This window comes from Pisolithus orientalis (genome assembly GCF_024613125.1).
Source record: "Pisolithus orientalis strain OTSU chromosome Unknown F5J12scaffold_4, whole genome shotgun sequence".
Lineage (NCBI taxonomy): Eukaryota > Fungi > Basidiomycota > Agaricomycetes > Boletales > Pisolithaceae > Pisolithus > Pisolithus orientalis.
In genome coordinates, this window is record NW_026260785.1 from 875,676 (window position 1) to 892,082 (window position 16,407).

A 16,407-nucleotide genomic window follows, 5' to 3' on the forward strand; every position below is an offset into this window, starting at 1 on the left:
CAGCAGGGGGGGACAGCGTGGGAGCATGGGCACTCCAGCCGAAGGCATGCCGAATCGATGGATTCTTGTGTATATATGGATTGCGAATGTGAGGCCGCTGCGAGGGCACACACGCCTTCCCGTCGAAAGTCGCAGTGCTAGTTACGTACCGAAGGAAGTGGAGGAAATGGTAGGGAAATGATGCCATCGTAGTAGCGCTACCAAAGGGACCACCTAAGCCTAATCACCCTGAACAGCTGGTTGCCGATGATCGTATTGTCGAAAGATTGGGGGAGCCACTACCCTCAGCTCCGGAAGTGTCTCCGGTTCTGGAAGTGGTTTATCCAGCCATGTCTCCATAAGATGGGGAGTACCAGGCACCCACGGAGCCTGGTAATGGTCGATCTAAGGTGGAATAAACTCAGAGATTCAAAGAATACGTACAATGTATTGACGCTGTTCCAACTTCTGCCAATCGATGTTATTCAGCCACGGGTGCTCCATCACAAGCCCAACGACTCCCAGCCTTTGCCTAGCTTCGTAAGTCAGTAGGGCAGCCACGAATGATTTCAGGGCCCTTCCGACGCGAATGTGTCTCGGCCATTTGTACCGCCTTGATTGGATGCGCCTATAAATTTCCTCTTCGCCTTTGCCATAGAACGGCTGACGTGAAACAGTCAGAGTTTTGCCCGGACATATCACAGGAGTGCGTACTACTCGCTTAACGATCATTTCATACAGAATGATTCCGCTTGCCCACCAATCGACGCTACGCCCCACTAAATCTTGGGGATCGATCAACTCAGGAGCCATGTACACTGGTGTGCCAACCATCGTCCATCCACCCTTCAAGCTGTCTGACTCTGTTTTTGCGAGGCCAAAGTCTGCCAACGCAAGGTGACCGTCGGGTTTCACCAAGATGTTGGTTGGCTTAAGGTCACGGTGGACGAGACCCTGCCCATGGATGAACATAAGCGCACAGGCAATGTTTGCGTAGTAGAACCGGGCTGCTGTGGCATCCATAGGACCGCGCTTGTAGATGAGATCGTGCAGAGATCCGGAGGGGATGCATTCTAGCATCAAATAGAGATGGGCGGAGTCTTGGAAGGCGCTGGCCACTCCATTAACAAACGGATTCCATGGCAGTTTGCAAAGGCTGGCTATTTCTATGTCAGTGTCATCTGGGTGGCGCTGCAACACGAATAGTGTGAGATGGCATTACGTCCAACTGAAGCGAAAACTCGGTGACCTGGTCTAAATCTTGCAATTCTCCCTTGTTCAATATTTTCATGGCGAAGACCGCGCCTGGGCGGTCGATCTTATGTGGACTGGAACGTTGGCGCACTCGTACTAGCACGACGCTGCCATAGGCGCCTTGACCTGAGAAACAACCCTGTTCACATCACAATGATCTTACGAAGCTGGTAGCATAATCCTACCTAGCGTCCGGACACATTCCAGGTCTTGTAAAGAGAGTGCATGAGGGCGAGTTTCTTCCGGTGTCGCGACCATCTGGCCCTTGTAGTATCCATGAAATCCATGGACCTTGATGCGCTGCTAAGTAGCGGTGGTAAATGCTAATGCCAAGAGGAGGCATGAGGTACATAGACGTACCCTACCAGAAGAACCCTGCGACTCTTTTATATGCTTTCGCAGAGCCTGCTTACTCTGAGTCAATGCCCTGGCATCTCTATCGGGCCGCCTCTTATTCCGGGAAGAGCATCTCGCGAACGCGTTGGACATAGCACTTTTTCTGGATCTTCTTGTAGTGTTTTCTGGCGTTGGCAAAGGCATGAAGGCTGGCCTTCCTATTTGTGTCGATATCTAGGTGAATGAGAGGATAGAGATGTCTGTATCAACCAGTATTCCCAGGCGGCGACACCAATAAACCTGAGGGCTTGCTTTGGCCATCGCTAGGTTCCAATTGTGCTTCGGAAATGGGACAATAGTTGTGGATATTGTTCTTGCTTTGTCTGATGTTAGCACAAAGCAACCCGGTGCTGTGAGTGCCATATCGGGATGTCCGACATTACAATACCGAGGACACTTTCCAAGTCCACCATGCCCATGGCGAGTCGACTGCATGTCGCCGATAGTAGACCCGAGGACTGGGTATACGTCTCTGAAGGTGGGGCAACCATCGTGTTCTCTTACAGAGGCACGGAGAACCCACACTTCCAGGGTCGCGTTCTCCGCCTGCGCAAAACTGCTCTCTCGAACAACGACACGGGTCGCGGTGTCGAGGAGGAACCCGATGATCCCATGATCGCGTTCCAAAGGGATGTCATCTCGTGCATAGTCCCTCAGGCATTCCTCCCGGATCTGGACGTTGTTTTGTTGAACGAGTCGTGGTTGGATGCAATCGAGTGCCTGCGCAATAGTGATCGGCCTCAGGAAAGATGGAAGAAAGATAAGATCGACAAACGACGGAGAAAGGGGGTCCTCGCGACAAACCTCGTCGGAGGCGAGGGTATTGTTGCGGTAGAGATAAAGGTCAGCCACATACTGGTTTATGTCGACCAGTCTTTCGACGCGCTCTATACACACAGCCCAAGTGGGGATTTTTACCCAGAGAACACCATCTGTCGCCGCAAACAGTCTCTACTAAAACATCGACTTGTCGGTTTTGCATGCACACCCGTCTCAGGTCGCAGGAGGGTGCCTCTCCTACAGACTATTGTCCTATGGATCTATACTCTCGCAACGAAACTCGCATGGTGAAAGCGATTCATGACCTGTGGAATGCCTGGGTCAGGAGCGACGGGTCGTTGAACAATTTTAGAATATTCGTGTCTGGAAAGGTGATCAAGCCTTCTCATCATGTATGTGCACCCGTTATCCCGCGGGAATTTCAACCGACTGTTTCTTACAGGACTTCCACGATGTCCCAATCGGGCCGCCAGACACAGGGGTGTCTTCAAGTTTTAATAGTGGCTTTAAGGAGACTCTCATGGAAAATCTCATGCGCCTCCTCCTTGATACGAGAGTGTTAGACATCATTTCTACCTTGCAACGCACCCTGGACGAGCTAGATATCGAGGGCATTTCTAAGCTTTGCTCTATGTCGAAAGCAGATCTGGCTTCCATGGTCGCCAATCCAACTCCCGAAGACTGGCGTGATTTCATCAGGTGTTACCAGACAAGTTATTGTACATGGGATCACGCGAACCCCGATCCTAAGAATATCAAAGACTATCTCATGGCATATCTTCTTTCAGCAACGTTCAAAGACTGCTCGATCATACTCAGGTTCAACCAAGGCGGCGGATCGTTGCCATCGCATTCAGTCAGTATCATTGACCTAGACCCTAAACCGATGAACAAGCTTGGGGAATGGGAAGAACTTGACAGGAGGGTCGTTGAGGGATATAGAGCTGGAGGTCAACAGAAGCGTTGTGCTCCTTAGCGCTATTTCCTGTAACTGTAGTCCACTTTGAACAGATTAAGTAATCAATTAAACCTCCACATCGACAGGGTCACGTGATTTGCTCCTGAAGACCTGGGTATGTTCCGCGGAGCATTTACTTCCAACCATTACCATGTCCTGCGCATTTTTGTTGAGATCTACAGCAAGCCGTGCGCTTTGTCCACGCGTTTTCCTTGCAAATTCATATTCTGGTATCAGACATGTATCTACATACAACACTGACATAGCTGGGCTCACTGACGAACAAGCGGAGGTATGTCTTCCACATGGTTGTCACCGATATTACACTTCGTATCCTTCTTACATCCACGACAGTTTAGGAACGTCGTGGAAGAGTTCGCTCAGCGTGAAATTGCTCCAAGAGCGGCAGAGATCGACCGCACAAACACGTTTCCAGTGGTTGGTGCACTCAGTCATAATACCATTACTGCCTATCATTCTCTTGACTCCGCAGGATGTGTGGGGAAAACTTGGGGACATGGGGCTTCTCGGAATGACCGTTTCGTCCAAGTACGGTGGGCTTGACCTAGGTTACCTTCATCACACACTAGCCATGGAAGAACTCTCACGAGCGTCCGGATCTGTCGCACTTTCGTATGGTGCTCACTCTAACTTGTGTGTGAACCAGATTCATCGACATGGAACTGATTCCCAGAAGGAGAAGTACCTGCCAGATCTTGTGGCCGGAAAGAAAATAGGGAGTTTGGCGATGAGCGAGCCTGGTAGCGGGTGTGCCTGATCGCATCACAAAGTGGTGCATTGTTGAGACTCTCTCTAGGAGTGACGTCGTCAGTATGAAGCTGCGAGCTGATAAGATAGACGGTGGATGGAAGCTGAATGGTAACAAATTTTGGTGAGAGCTTCGCCCTCATAGACGGAATTATCACTAATTCAAGGCAGGATCACAAATGGCCCCACTGCATCCACGTACGTGGTATATGCAAAGACGTCACCGGTGAAGGGATCCAAAGGCATCACTGCATTCATCGTCGAGAGGAGTTTTAAAGGCTTCTCGACTCACCAGAAACTGGACAAGTTTGGTATGAGAGGGAGCGACACTTGTGAACTCGTATTTGAGAATTGTGAAGTTCCTGATGGTAAGCGAGGTCAGTCACAGTGACTTGAGTTGACCTTTCGCTCTTCAGAGAACGTCCTGGGTGAAGTAGATAAGGGTGCCCGTGTGTTGATGTCGGGACTGGATCTTGAGCGCCTTGTGCTGAGCGGCGGCCCTCTTGGGTAAGAGTCTTTTCATGATGTTTATGCTTACGCCCGCTCAGTTGGTCCAGTCTGATGCAAGCAGCGTTTGACTATGCGGTAGAATATATCCATCAGAGAGAGCAGTTTGGTCAAGCTGTCGGCACTTTCCAATTGATGCAGGCCAAAGTTGCGGACATGTACACGAAGATTAATGCGAGTAGGTCATACGTTTATGCTGTCGCTCGCGCATGCGATAGGGGCCATATTAGCCGCCGGGTACGTGTTTCTCTCCTAGGTATTGTTACGGTGCAGATACATACTGCCTCCAGGATTGCGCAGGTGCTATATTGTACAGCACTGAGCGAGCTGTCGAGGTGGCAATGGAGGGTATGCAGTGTCTTGGTGGCAATGGTTACATCAACGGTTGGTGTAAATCTGTTGAAGCATTACGACGACATGACTGATCTTTTCCAACAGACTACCCCATGGGCAGAATTCTGCGAGATTCGCGTCTGTACACGGTTGGAGCTGGCACCCAGGAGATACGGCGTATGCTCATCGGAAGGGAATTCAACGAGCAATACGAGTCATAGGTCCCTGAGCTGGGATGTGCGGTACTTTATGGTTGATCACCGTTTGCCATCCACCGCAATGGGAATAATGGTGTGGACTGATTGGCCAAGCTGTAATGTATACAGGATGGTGACCTCTCGTTAAGATGTACGTACCTGCTGTCCCCTTTCTCGACAGTGCTTACGCTAGGTGAGAATGGATATTGCTGTGAGGTATTACGAGCGTGTGCTGGATCTGAACACAAGTCGGGAATATCCCTTATCAATTTCGCTGGAGATTTCATCACCATTTGCGATGACATCATTATACATGATCGCAAAACGGACTTGTGCGGCTTCAATGTCTACATCCACTCATCAAAAGGATGAAAATAAAATCAGAAACAAACACCGGTGAGCGAGTCTTCAAGGCGAGGTTCAATGATCCATAAGCCCTAGCTGTGTATATTATGCATGACGTGTAGAGATATGTGCATATGTCCAGAATAAAGAAAGCATGATTGATGTCATAGGCTAAGTAGGAGAGGTGAATACGCGTGTCGCGCTACATATGACAGGGTGAGTACAGCATTACGTGGGACGGAGGTGATACAAGGATGACACGATAGAGGTGTGAGAACAATGCAAGAGCATGGTAAAATGAGAGACGGGTATCATAGGTAGACAGTCATCCAGCACTGCCAAATGAGTGGAGAAAAAAGAGAAGGAATATATGTACGTGAAAAGATGTGGGTCTTGCGATGTATCATGGAAATGGGACAATATAAAGCTTTCTATTCACTGAGACTGAGGGGGGTTGTTTTCAATGGGAGTCGGTAGAGGGGCAAAGATCATCATTTCCGGGAATCGACCGCCATGAAGGCGTTCCTGGTGACGGAAACAAGAGTCGTTGCGGGCGAAACTACACATTTTCATCATCAGCAACTACAGCGGACTTGTACGACGTTGTAGACTCACCGCTGATCGCAAATTTGGCATAGCCAATCGCCGCGAACTTTGCTCTTGGGTTTTTTAGCTTTGCGATGGTGCAGGGTCTGATCGTGGTGCCATTCTCTACCTGGAGTCACCGGTCTCTTACAAAGGTCACATGGGATCCCCCTCTTCATTTCCTTCTGAAAGTTAATAAGCACCGGGTCGAGCAGAAGGACAAGATAGGGAAAAACCCACCACCTTAACGACTCTTTTCGGTTTTATTGAGCCGGTGTTAGCTTTGCTCTGCTTGGCTACGGGCGACTTTTTGGCTTGTTTCGCGGGTGGATCGGAGGACTCGTTAGTCTTCCCTTCGAAATCTGTCCTGCTACGTTTTCCAGAAGCCCCGGCGGGACGAGTCGACACTGTCGAGAGTCCACCAGATGGTTGAATCTGCTGAACATACAAGGTAGCACTTGTGGCAGGCGAAGTCCCCAGATTGGCGTTGTTCGCCGTCGTCTGAACCGAGCCACCGTTGACACGTGGAACGTTAGAGTTCCTGCTTGTAGAAACTACAAACACTGATTGATGGGTGGGATTGGTTCCCAAGCTAACACCAGGGGCACTGGGACCTGGGTTGCGGACATGATGAATAGGTGCGGCCGCTACGTTGTTCCCAGGGTTAGACGCATGCTGCTGATAAACACGGCCGGGTTGCACATTAAGGTTCTGCGAGAATTGCAAGCTTGCTTGGTTGTGAAGGTAGGTCGCGTGCTGCTGATAGACAGAGCCAGGTTGTACATTCAGGTTCTGCAGGGACTGCGAATTTGCTTGGTTGTGAAGGTAGATCGCAGGGTTAGACGCGTGCTGCTGATAAACAGTTTGCGATTGCACGCCGACGTTCCCGGAGGACTGGGAGTTTACTCCCTGAATATAGTGGCTACCGGAGTTGGACGCCTGCTGCTGATAAACGGATCCGGACTGTATCCCGACGTTCCCTGAGAGCGGAGAGTTCATTCCCTGAAGATGGTGGCTCCCAGAGCTAGACGCGAGCTCATAGAAAGGGCCAGGTTGCACATGAAGGTTATGCGAGAGCTGCAGATGTCCTTGGTTGTGAATGGGGTTCCCAAAGTCGGACGCATGTTGCTGGTAAACGTGTGCGTCTTGCGCCTCAAATCTCTCATTTGCTCCGCTAAGGTGGTTCTCAGAGTGAGACGCGTGCTGCTGGTAGACCGATGCGAGTTGCACTCCTACGCTCTCGAGGGACTGTAAATTTGCACCACTGAGGAGGCTCCCAGAGTTAGACCCGTGCTGCTGGTAGAGCGATCCGAGTTGCACTCCTACGTTCTCGGGGGACTGCAAACCTGCACCATTGAGGCGACTCCCAGAGTTGGACGCGTGTGGCTGATAAACAGATGCGGTTTGATCAGCAAGGTCGGGGGACTGAAAATTTGCCTCGTCAAGGTAGCTCCCAGAGTTATACCTGTGCTGCTGATAGACTGAACCGGGTTGCACTGCGGGGAATTGAAGATTTGCTCCGTTGAGGTGGCTCCCGGAGTCAGATGCGTCTTCTTGATAAGCAGGTGCGAGGTTCTCGGGGGACTGAATATTTACTCCGTTCAGAAGGCAGCCCTCAGCGTGCTGCTGATAGACTGGTCCGGCTTGCAAGCCAAAGTTCTCGGAGAACTGAAGGGTTGATTGGTTGTCAAGGCTCCCCTGCCCCATTGCGGCCAGGGTATTCAAGAGGTTTTCCATCTGCGGATATGCTTTGAAGGTAAATGGATAAGAGGTAGGTAATCCAGACGGTGCGGCTTGTGGGGTATCCTCAGGTTCCCCACCAGGCATATTATCCGCATAGTTATTAAAGCCACCCGGAGCGACAAGGTAAGAAGATCCAGGCGAGTGATCGATGTGCACAGACTGGTGCTGTGAAAGGGGAAGTGGAAGGGAGGGCTGAGTTCCTGTGGCAATATTCGCAGCACAGAGAAGGGGAGGCGCGAGGGTCGGTACGAGGGGTGCCGTCGCGTCCAACGCATCATCGTACTGGTCTACATTCTCGTGGAAGATGTTGGACATTATTAAGTTCTGTAGAGTCGGTGTAGGGAGGGATGAGCTAGACGCGGTGGTGGACGTCCTCGAAGAGGATCGGGAGAGCGGGGGGGTGCCCATGAACGCGTCGGAAATGAATAACGGCGCGGAGCCATCTACGCCAGAGGCTAGTGGCTGCGAGGGTGGATAAAGTGGCCACACGAGACGCGTCGCACCGTGTTGAACCTGGTTATAAGACGCGTCCAGACGCGTCGACTGAAATATGTCTTGACCTGTCGGGGCCTGCATCGTCAGACAAAACAACGCTCAAGAATATAATGGGGATGGGTCTCTAGAGAAGATACACTAGAAGTGATGAAGAGGATAGGAAATGAGGAGGGAGGATAAGATGATCTGAATTTATAGTAACTCAGACTAACTCCCTCATTTAGTAGCGCAAAGCAGCTAGAACGTTGTGACAAAACTGTTGCTTTGATATTACCCTTGCAAACAGAACGCTTAGGTTTTGCTTGGAATATTAACTCGCTGCGCTATTGTCCCCATATGCCTGGACACAGAAAATATAGCAAAAATGGAAAGTCACGTTTAAGAAAAATTGGCACACCGAGATGGACCACCCGGAGGCAGCGCACAGCTTTGAACGCGCTTTGACAAACACTCGGGATTGACCGAGTTCACAATGATCGACCATCCTCACTCTTCACATTTCTCGAGATCCAAAGCGATATCCGTCAACAATGTATATTCTGTGGTTGAACTCTGTTGTTACACATTATTGTCCGCATCCACAAAATACGTGAATGCTCAGAGTAAAGTCTCCCCTAATGAGCAGCGTGAATTTGCGAAGGGAGCAGAGCGTCTATCCAATGCTCACTCACCCAGTGCAGAACAGACAAGGGAACAGCCCACCGCCACTGTCTGCCGGACACTCTCCGGGTCAGCCAGTGACGGGTTGACCTCCTGTGCAACGGCCGGTAAACTGAAGTTAACATCTAATATCACAAGACAACGAACCATTAAATCGAGGGCCACGAGGAGCCCCGTTTCGTGTATTGCTTCACAAATATAGTGACCTTCTCGGAAGGTTAAACCTCCGCGCACCTAATTGTGATTGAATAAATAGCGATATCAATTCCTAAAACGGCTTACAGGTGTTCCGGTGGACGGTGCCACGGAAGGGTCGAGTGCATCTACGTCGAAACTCAAGTGAATTGGTAGATCGCGATTCGGGTTGAGGTGGTCAAGTGCCATATCCACCACGCGCCCAATGCCGTACTTGTCTACCTCGTGCATACTAAAAGCTTTGATATTGTTCTCCCTCAGGATGCGCTTCTCTCCGGCGTCGAGATCACGCAGGCCGATGTAGACAAGACGTTCCGGTCTCAAGAGGGGCTTGACCCAGGCATACTCGGGTATCTTCTCTCCAAGTCCAAGAAGGAATGAAACAGGCATACCATGTATATTTCCTGTTGTGACATCATATGTATCCGTAATTGACGTAAACGGTGTGTATACATACCGCTGGATGTCGTTTCAGTAGTATTGATATCAGCATGGGCATCAACCCATATGACGCATGCATCGGGATAGGAGCTACAGCGCGCAACGTTAAAATCCCTAAGACGTATATGACGACGGCGTACCTCAACTGTTCCCGAAATGGTACCCATGGCCTAGGCGTAAGTGTTAACACGGCCACGAGAACACATCGCGAATAAACATCTACATACGAGCGAATGATCGCCTCCAAGAGTGACTGGTAACTGGCCGTTCCTTACATGCGTACCGACAACCTCTGCTACGGATTCGCAGACGCGGGATACGTGTCTGGGGTTCTGAAGTTTGCCAATTGGTGGGTCCGAAGCAGCTGAGATTTCTTCGAATTGATGGTGACCATCAAAGAGGACTCTCCAGCCAAGTTCCTCAAGCCGAGTAATCAAACCCGCTTCGACGAGATGGATTGGGCCTTTGTCGACTCCGAGTTTAGGCTACGTGAAACGGAAGTAAGTGATCGCACACGAAAGAAGACGGAAAGACATACCTGACCGCCACTGTACATGACAACGGACGAGTGAGCTAGGTATCGCTCGTAAGGTGACCGCATGGTCTCACCTGAAGGGACAACCCACGACCTCCATATGAACATTAACCACTTATACCGATGTAAGAGAATAGGTGACTCACAGCGATGGTCTTCGGATTTGGGAGGAACTTGTTAGTGAGGGTAGTCATAGGCAAGCAACCAGGAGCGGGAGAGACAAGGGACAACGAGGGAAAGCCTGCTCTTGGGTGGGACCATTTAGATCCGTATGGTCGTGGCGGCACTTGCCGGACCCTAGTCGGTGGATCACCGGGCGCGGGTGCAACGCTCAACGGTGCCGAGACAGCCAAATAAGCTGGGGACCTGGGCTGGGCAGTGTGCGAGACGTTACCTTTGATGAGCGAGAACAGAGGTTGCTTTGATGCCGACGATGACCGACTCGGGCGGTGACAGTCTCAGGTGGTGTTACAGCTTGTCGTCACCGGTTTTATTTGTAAAGCTTACGCCGAGGTCGCATTCGAATCAGGTTTTTCTTGTTAAATCAACTTCAGCGGTGCTGCAGTGCTGCCACGACACAGCACGAGCTTGATGGAATCTAATTTTGTATCGTTGCCAGTGCCCTGAGCCCCGCGTCAAGCATATAAATACCAAGGGAGCCGTCGATATCGATTCGTTCGATTGCTTTGTTCTCCTTCCTACACCATCCAATCAGCAGCCGTGAAATGAGCACATCCAACAGCGGATCTCCCTCCTTTCTTTCCAGAAGCGGGACTCCTCTTATAAGGGACTTTGTGAGAGATATCTACCCATCTGCAGTCGTCCTATGCACCTTCGCTTACCCCGCGTCCCTTCGGTTGCGCAACTTGCTCACCAGGTCCACGACATCATGAAGCACTTCAAACATGAAAAGGAGTCCGAGGCTCATCAGGTCAACATCATTGTCGCCTTTCGTCAGGTTTTGCGCAGATTTACTCTCCCACCATAGATCTTTCGTGAACGAGCCGGTCACAAACCAAAGGGAATCGTGCCCGACACTGTCAATCCTGTTAGTGTCTCGCTCCCTATTTTGTATCGCACATTCTCAGTCAAACAGGACGAGGAAACCGTACCTGGGATAGAGCACCCAGGCAGCACTGGTGTCATATACTGCTCCGATCGTGCTATGGCTAATGGCTTCAGCTATCACAATGCTTCCGAATGGGCCAATCTCGGTCAAGGAGCCCCAGAAGTTGGACCGATCCCAAATGCCCCCGATCGCCCAGAGTCCGTTTCGCTGCCTGTTGGCTCACTCGAATACGCAGCCTACCACAGGCGTCAGGGGTACCTTCTATTTTTCTCCTCTCTTCCCGTCTCACACACCTCTTAGCTCTGCGGGAAGTCTGTTGCCGATTTGTACAACCAGATGTACCGTCAGGGAAAAGCTAGTCAATATACGTATGAAAACGTTTGCATCGTCCCTGGTGGTCGTTCTGGGCTGTCCAGAGTCGCCGCCGTCGTTTCAGATGTCTACTGTGTACTGTTTCCATTTTTCGAGCAACCGTGTCACCACTGATGTTTACTTCAGTCATACCAAATTCCCGATTATACTGCGTATGACCAAGTCCTTAGTGCATTCAAGCGTCTCGTTCCCGTACCCACAGCGTGTGTGTTCATACTCTACCCCCAAATTTTCACTGACTTGTTGTTAGCCTCGGACCCCAAGGCTCGCACTTCCATGTATTAAGGGTTTTCCATTTTATTGACGTACCCTCTAGCATAAATACCGCCTCGATATCGAGCAGACTAAGGTTCGTAATTCTGAGACACAGCTTTTCCGCAGCTGATGAAAAACAGAGAGATATACAAACTCAAGGCCTTTCCGTCATCATCGCATCGAACCCACGTAACCCTACGGGTCAAGTTATAGCGTAGGTCATTCGAAGATCCTGCGTGATGCCGCGTTTGACGTCTCCTTCAGTGGGAAGGACCTCAAGGAGCTGGTCTCCCTGAGCAGAGAAAGCACGACGCTTATTCTTGATGAAGTTAGTCTCTCCTCCCCTTTATATCATTGATCCATAATAAGATCTTGTGGTTACAGTTCTATTCCTGGTACATCTACCACGACCACGATAAGGACGTTGGCAAATCTGTTTCCTCGGCGGAATATATCGAAGACGTGAACGCAGACTCCGTCGTTATCATCGACGGTCTCACTAAGGTCAGTTTCCATAAATTCGACAATCTCCGAGACTCAATCCACACAGAACTGGCGGCTTCCCGGCTGGCGAGTATGCTGGGTCATCGGACCCAAAAATCTGATTACTGCCCTGTCGCAGTCTGGTCAGTTGCCTATTCTGACACCCTGTGCCGAATTAATTTCATCGTAGGTTCATTCCTGGATGGCGGCGCTAATCACCCGTGCGTTGAATTCGTGCTTTTGGAGGCATTTGTACTGAATGCTTTGCCAGGTTGCAGCTCGCGGCCATTCCAATCCTGGAACCCGCCCGCGTTGCAGCAGAGAAGGTATTTATTCGATCGAACGTCTGTTTTCTGTCACCTTTTAAGTGATACATTTACAGCTCGCACTTCAAAGACACTTCAAGATGAAACGTGATCATGTTCTCAAGCGCTTGCGTGAGATGCATCTCGACGTAGACATACCTCCTCAAGCTACATTTTACATCTGGCTCAATCTCGAGAAATTGCCTGCTCCCATAAACAACGGCTTGGTGTGTCTTCCCTCGTCCGTGGTTAAAGACGCGTAAACCAAAACCTGTGTAGACATTCTTCGAGGAACTCCTCAAGGAGAAGACCATCGTCATACCCGGCATTTTCTTTGATATCAACCCTTCGCATAGGAGAAATCTCTTTAACTCCCCTTGTCACCACTTTGTCCGTTTGTCATTCGGGCCTCCTTTGGAGGAACTTGATAGAGGTTCGTTCGGCGTCTCATAACACGGGGCATTGCACTAACAATGGTTTGCAGGTCTTGATGCCATCGAAAAGGTGGTTAAAATTGCGCGTAAAGAGGGCACGAAGAGGTTTGGTCATAGTTACAAGAAGAGTCTCGATAGCGCTAGTGATCACCAAGTTTGAGCCTTAACGTCCACCGTAGAAAGCTAGACGTCCAAAGCTAGACGTCGAAGTGCATGCGCGCTTTAATGTAATGTGATAAGATGGACTACAGTGATGGATCAAACGAGGCGAACGCCGTCCTGAAGCTCTCTACGTCCGCCTTGTCTTCTTCCTCAGTGAGCATACAGGCTTTCCAGTCGAGCCTGTCTACTGTGTTTTGGAGAGTCACCAAAACCTGCCTGCAGGCGACATAAGATGATATATACGGTTTCTTGTTACCACGCACATACCTCCCGAACTGGACACTAAATGGCGCATGAGGCCTCATTAGATGGACCATCTTGCGACCGTCTGGTAAGTCTACGCGGAAATAGCTGTGGCGTCCTCCATTACACGCTTCCAATGCGCCCTCCGCGTCCGGTTCGAAGTCGATGCCTTGTGCATGGCCTTCGCTAACAAAGGCTTCTTCGACTTTGTCCTGCAGACCACGCGGAACCGGGACGGCTTGAATGTGTGCGTGTCCGCCCTTTGAGCTCAACCGACCCACTTCAAAGAAGACCGCCGCTGCACCGTACTCCGCGTACAGGTTCCTGAGGGCGCTTTTGTACCTAAAGTGACCACATAGAAAGAGGGGGGGAATCGATTGAAGAATAGCCTACCTTTCCGTTTCCTCGAAGATAGGGGGTGCAATGTCTGGGGAAATCGACGTATAGGTGGGGTGATGGGCGATAGGCACAATGAGGACATGGCCACCTCCAGGGACAAGGGACAAGTTGCTTCCCGCAGCAGAAGATTGAGTCGGAATTATTTGACCCTTGGGTAGAGTTAAATAACATTCCGTCCCAATCGAAACGATGAGGTGTTTGCTACAGAAATGAGAACTTGAGAAAGGTCGCCAGCTCATATTGAAAAAATACACACGCTAAATTGGGATTTGACAAGCAAAACCAGCATTCGTCCGCTAAATATACATTATGACTAAACACTTGACGATCAAAAACAAGGAACGTACGTCCGATTTCCTTAGGGGGTCCTCTCTTGGCTCGTTCCCCATGCGGACGAGATGTTTGCTGGCTTCCTACCGGACAATCCTCGATATAATGGGATCCACTGCCACAGGTACGACAAAGATACCCTTCTTTGGGCTTTCGTCTGGCAGTGTCTCCCGCAGGGTGCCTGGTTGGACAGTCACGAATAAGGTGTCCGGGGACGTTGCAAATTCTGCATACGTAACCCTCTGGAGGTCTTGTTTTTTCAGGGCAGTCAGTAATAAAGTGCTGGATACCATGTGAGTATAATCCCTGTTCAGTGGTCGCGGCTGTAAAGTCACCTCCAATGACCCACACCGCTTGCATTTATATCCAGGCGGTGGCTTGGCGTTTTCGCCACTTGACCCATCTATAATTGAGACCACATGAAGGATGTATACGTGGTGAAACTCGTAGTGCCTTGCCTGTTCTCGAGCGCTTTTCAACATGCTCGACATTGCCCCATATGAAGTTTTCACCCTCCGAGGTGTCAAAGGTGCGCTTATATGGCCGAACGGCGATGTCTGCAAAAGGGTTTTTGGTAACGTTGGATGGTCGCTTAGCTTGTGGGCCAGAAGGTGCAATACTGAATGCATAAAACCACTGTATGAAAGTATGAGCAGGAGAAGCGCAAATATGAATGACTTGACTTACTCGTTCCTTCTTTCCTGTTACCTTTTCACTCCCGAACGCACCCAAACTGATAAATCGAGTTAATCTGTCACCCTCATCCTCCCAAAGAAACGGTTCTCGTTCCCAAAACACAGGAGGGTCTGCTCCTCCCCCTGCAAAATGATAGCGTGGTTTGATCTTCCTCAGGATATCATCAAGAGGAGATGAGCCAGTCACGTTGAACGTTGGGGAGAAGGTAGAGGTAGAACCATGGGAGCGTATTGATGCGGGCCAGTCACTAGTAAGAAGAATATCCACGAGCTGCGAAGAAGATGCAGAGTCACGGACTGTAGCAAGGGAGCTATAATTCTGACCCGTTGTCGACTTGGAAAGCGTATTGGACAGCAGGCGCTCTACGTTGTGCACCGTATAGAATGGCGAGGCAAACCCCTAACAACCAACGGGGCACTAGTCAGATACGTCCGAAATGAGACCAGACCACCCACGGGAGCTGCTTCCGATGAACCGTAAACATCGGGGTTATAAATACCCCCTAGACATGCTATCCGAAGGTCTTGTATAGTTGTCACCAGTGCAGACTTGTCTGCAAAATTGTTTGCTGTGAGCACGATAACACGAAATGCGTCTACCACTCACTCAGGAGAAATACGTCTTTGCAGAGTTCGCCTCCCGTATCTGCATACTTTTTAATGACGTCTTCCGGTAAGGGGTTGTCGCCCTGCATGATGTAGCACTTCAAAGGCGCTGTGAGCACTAGTCAAGTAGTGCCCTTCTGGCAGTCGTATGCTGACATGCCTTGGATCCTTCCGTCTAACAGTTGAGAGACCTCATCGGAAGCGCCATCATGAGCGCTGGCATCTTGCAAAGGGCCGAAAAAGTCGCCGACACACAACACGTAGTCGAACTTGCCGTGTTTCGCGTCTATAGACTTAATCTTCGCGAAGAGGTCCCGGACTGAACCGAGAGCAGCGCCGACGGCCAATCTGTCCAATATGATGCCATTGTTCGAAGCACTGCATAAAAGATTAGTACTGCTTACATTTTGATACTTTGGGTCGAACTTGGAGTCGTCATGGCGGATACTGGGTCGCTCGAGCACACGTGACAAGTGACTGGTTGACGGGTGGCTGATCCCGGAAGTTGTGCCAATCATAATACCACATCATCGCCATCACAACGGGTCGGGCGCATATTAGGCTTGTTCAGTAATTGGTGCTGTATTTACACATCTGGGACGGAGGAATTTGTCGTTGCTTCCGTCCCCAGAGAGCCAAACCCAATATTTGGACTTACTAGCATATGGACGAGACTTGTTGGACAACTCGAACAGTTGCAACGTGCAGACAAATGTTGACAGGCACACCAGAATAACGAATTACTTGGTTACGAGCGACGACGACCAGGGGGAGAACGTCGTATTCGGAACAATGGCTTCGGCGATGCACTTGGACCTGGTTTCATGGGTAGTTACACACGATGGCTAAGATTGGTCCAGTTACCGCTTATTGTTTCCGTCCC

General features: G+C 50.2%; 7 protein-coding genes across 7 annotated transcripts; 3 read left to right on the plus strand and 4 right to left on the minus strand.

The window, feature by feature from the left end:
• Positions 1–155: 155 nt before the first annotated feature.
• On the minus strand, positions 156–1,965 carry F5J12DRAFT_385034 (kinase-like domain-containing protein). The gene is made up of 5 exons (XM_051739155.1): positions 1,594–1,965; positions 1,419–1,536; positions 1,229–1,359; positions 424–1,170; positions 156–369 (listed from the first exon to the last, which is right to left on the minus strand). The coding sequence occupies exons 1-5, from the start codon at positions 1,771–1,773 to the stop codon at positions 220–222; spliced, it is 1,326 nt and encodes a 441-aa protein (XP_051603595.1). The 5' UTR covers positions 1,774–1,965; the 3' UTR covers positions 156–219.
• A 37-nt stretch (positions 1,966–2,002) lies between these two features.
• On the plus strand, positions 2,003–3,442 carry F5J12DRAFT_806150 (inositol-pentakisphosphate 2-kinase). The gene is made up of 3 exons (XM_051744593.1): positions 2,003–2,472; positions 2,529–2,801; positions 2,852–3,442. The coding sequence occupies exons 1-3, from the start codon at positions 2,041–2,043 to the stop codon at positions 3,383–3,385; spliced, it is 1,239 nt and encodes a 412-aa protein (XP_051603596.1). The 5' UTR covers positions 2,003–2,040; the 3' UTR covers positions 3,386–3,442.
• Positions 3,443–3,508: 66 nt separating this feature from the next.
• F5J12DRAFT_806153 (acyl-CoA dehydrogenase NM domain-like protein) lies at positions 3,509–5,426 on the plus strand. The gene is made up of 9 exons (XM_051744594.1): positions 3,509–3,659; positions 3,722–3,805; positions 3,861–4,135; positions 4,185–4,259; positions 4,307–4,503; positions 4,552–4,642; positions 4,693–4,879; positions 4,933–5,026; positions 5,081–5,426. The coding sequence occupies exons 1-9, from the start codon at positions 3,519–3,521 to the stop codon at positions 5,194–5,196; spliced, it is 1,260 nt and encodes a 419-aa protein (XP_051603597.1). The 5' UTR covers positions 3,509–3,518; the 3' UTR covers positions 5,197–5,426.
• A 182-nt stretch (positions 5,427–5,608) lies between these two features.
• On the minus strand, positions 5,609–8,824 carry F5J12DRAFT_925324 (uncharacterized protein). Its single transcript, XM_051749362.1, has 4 exons — positions 8,738–8,824; positions 6,343–8,680; positions 6,133–6,287; positions 5,609–6,076 (listed from the first exon to the last, which is right to left on the minus strand). The coding sequence occupies exons 2-4, from the start codon at positions 8,419–8,421 to the stop codon at positions 5,953–5,955; spliced, it is 2,358 nt and encodes a 785-aa protein (XP_051603598.1). The 5' UTR covers positions 8,422–8,680; positions 8,738–8,824; the 3' UTR covers positions 5,609–5,952.
• Positions 8,825–9,003: 179 nt separating this feature from the next.
• F5J12DRAFT_715092 (Ureohydrolase) lies at positions 9,004–10,365 on the minus strand (the record flags this gene model as incomplete). The annotated part of the gene is made up of 8 exons (XM_051740928.1): positions 9,004–9,093; positions 9,148–9,234; positions 9,283–9,599; positions 9,653–9,806; positions 9,864–10,121; positions 10,175–10,184; positions 10,246–10,265; positions 10,318–10,365. 8 exons carry the CDS (start codon positions 10,363–10,365, stop codon positions 9,004–9,006), a joined length of 984 nt encoding a protein of 327 aa, XP_051603599.1.
• Positions 10,366–10,997: 632 nt separating this feature from the next.
• Positions 10,998–13,249, plus strand: F5J12DRAFT_903515 (pyridoxal phosphate-dependent transferase; the record flags this gene model as incomplete). Its single annotated transcript, XM_051748410.1, has 17 exons — positions 10,998–11,102; positions 11,160–11,219; positions 11,268–11,453; positions 11,476–11,494; positions 11,541–11,551; positions 11,577–11,687; positions 11,739–11,819; positions 11,929–11,961; positions 12,008–12,081; positions 12,132–12,195; positions 12,252–12,371; positions 12,418–12,493; positions 12,541–12,571; positions 12,622–12,676; positions 12,733–12,882; positions 12,935–13,088; positions 13,140–13,249. 17 exons carry the CDS (start codon positions 10,998–11,000, stop codon positions 13,247–13,249), a joined length of 1,440 nt encoding a protein of 479 aa, XP_051603600.1.
• Positions 13,250–13,286: 37 nt separating this feature from the next.
• On the minus strand, positions 13,287–15,963 carry F5J12DRAFT_889078 (CwfJ C-terminus 1-domain-containing protein-like protein; the record flags this gene model as incomplete). The annotated part of the gene is made up of 14 exons (XM_051747301.1): positions 13,287–13,334; positions 13,383–13,467; positions 13,519–13,836; positions 13,888–14,094; positions 14,150–14,189; positions 14,241–14,306; positions 14,363–14,505; positions 14,559–14,626; positions 14,704–14,859; positions 14,911–15,318; positions 15,375–15,472; positions 15,526–15,607; positions 15,716–15,902; positions 15,929–15,963. The coding sequence occupies 14 exons, from the start codon at positions 15,961–15,963 to the stop codon at positions 13,287–13,289; spliced, it is 1,941 nt and encodes a 646-aa protein (XP_051603601.1).
• Positions 15,964–16,407: the final 444 nt, after the last annotated feature.

Bases quoted from the DNA above. Each gene is read 5' to 3' on its own strand.
- F5J12DRAFT_385034 (XM_051739155.1), bottom strand. From the start codon at position 1,773: ATGCCTTTGCCAACGCCAGAAAACACTACAAGAAGATCCAGAAAAAGT. The intron at 1,360-1,418 runs GTAGGATTATGC...GTTGTTTCTCAG, and splicing joins GGAATGTGTCCGGACGCTAG to GTCAAGGCGCCTATGGCAGC. The intron at 370-423 runs GTACGTATTCTT...GACCATTACCAG, and splicing joins TGGAACAGCGTCAATACATT to GCTCCGTGGGTGCCTGGTAC.
- F5J12DRAFT_806153 (XM_051744594.1), top strand. From the start codon at position 3,519: ATGTCCTGCGCATTTTTGTTGAGATCTACAGCAAGCCGTGCGCTTTGT. The intron at 4,136-4,184 runs GTGTGCCTGATC...GACTCTCTCTAG, and splicing joins ATGAGCGAGCCTGGTAGCGG to GAGTGACGTCGTCAGTATGA. The intron at 4,260-4,306 runs GTGAGAGCTTCG...AATTCAAGGCAG, and splicing joins CTGAATGGTAACAAATTTTG to GATCACAAATGGCCCCACTG.
- F5J12DRAFT_806150 (XM_051744593.1), top strand. From the start codon at position 2,041: ATGCCCATGGCGAGTCGACTGCATGTCGCCGATAGTAGACCCGAGGAC. The intron at 2,473-2,528 runs GTCAGCCACATA...CTATACACACAG, and splicing joins TTGTTGCGGTAGAGATAAAG to CCCAAGTGGGGATTTTTACC. The intron at 2,802-2,851 runs GTATGTGCACCC...TGTTTCTTACAG, and splicing joins TGATCAAGCCTTCTCATCAT to GACTTCCACGATGTCCCAAT.
- F5J12DRAFT_925324 (XM_051749362.1), bottom strand. From the start codon at position 8,421: ATGCAGGCCCCGACAGGTCAAGACATATTTCAGTCGACGCGTCTGGAC. The intron at 6,288-6,342 runs GTGGGTTTTTCC...ATTAACTTTCAG, and splicing joins CGAAAAGAGTCGTTAAGGTG to AAGGAAATGAAGAGGGGGAT. The intron at 6,077-6,132 runs GTGAGTCTACAA...GAAAATGTGTAG, and splicing joins TGCCAAATTTGCGATCAGCG to TTTCGCCCGCAACGACTCTT.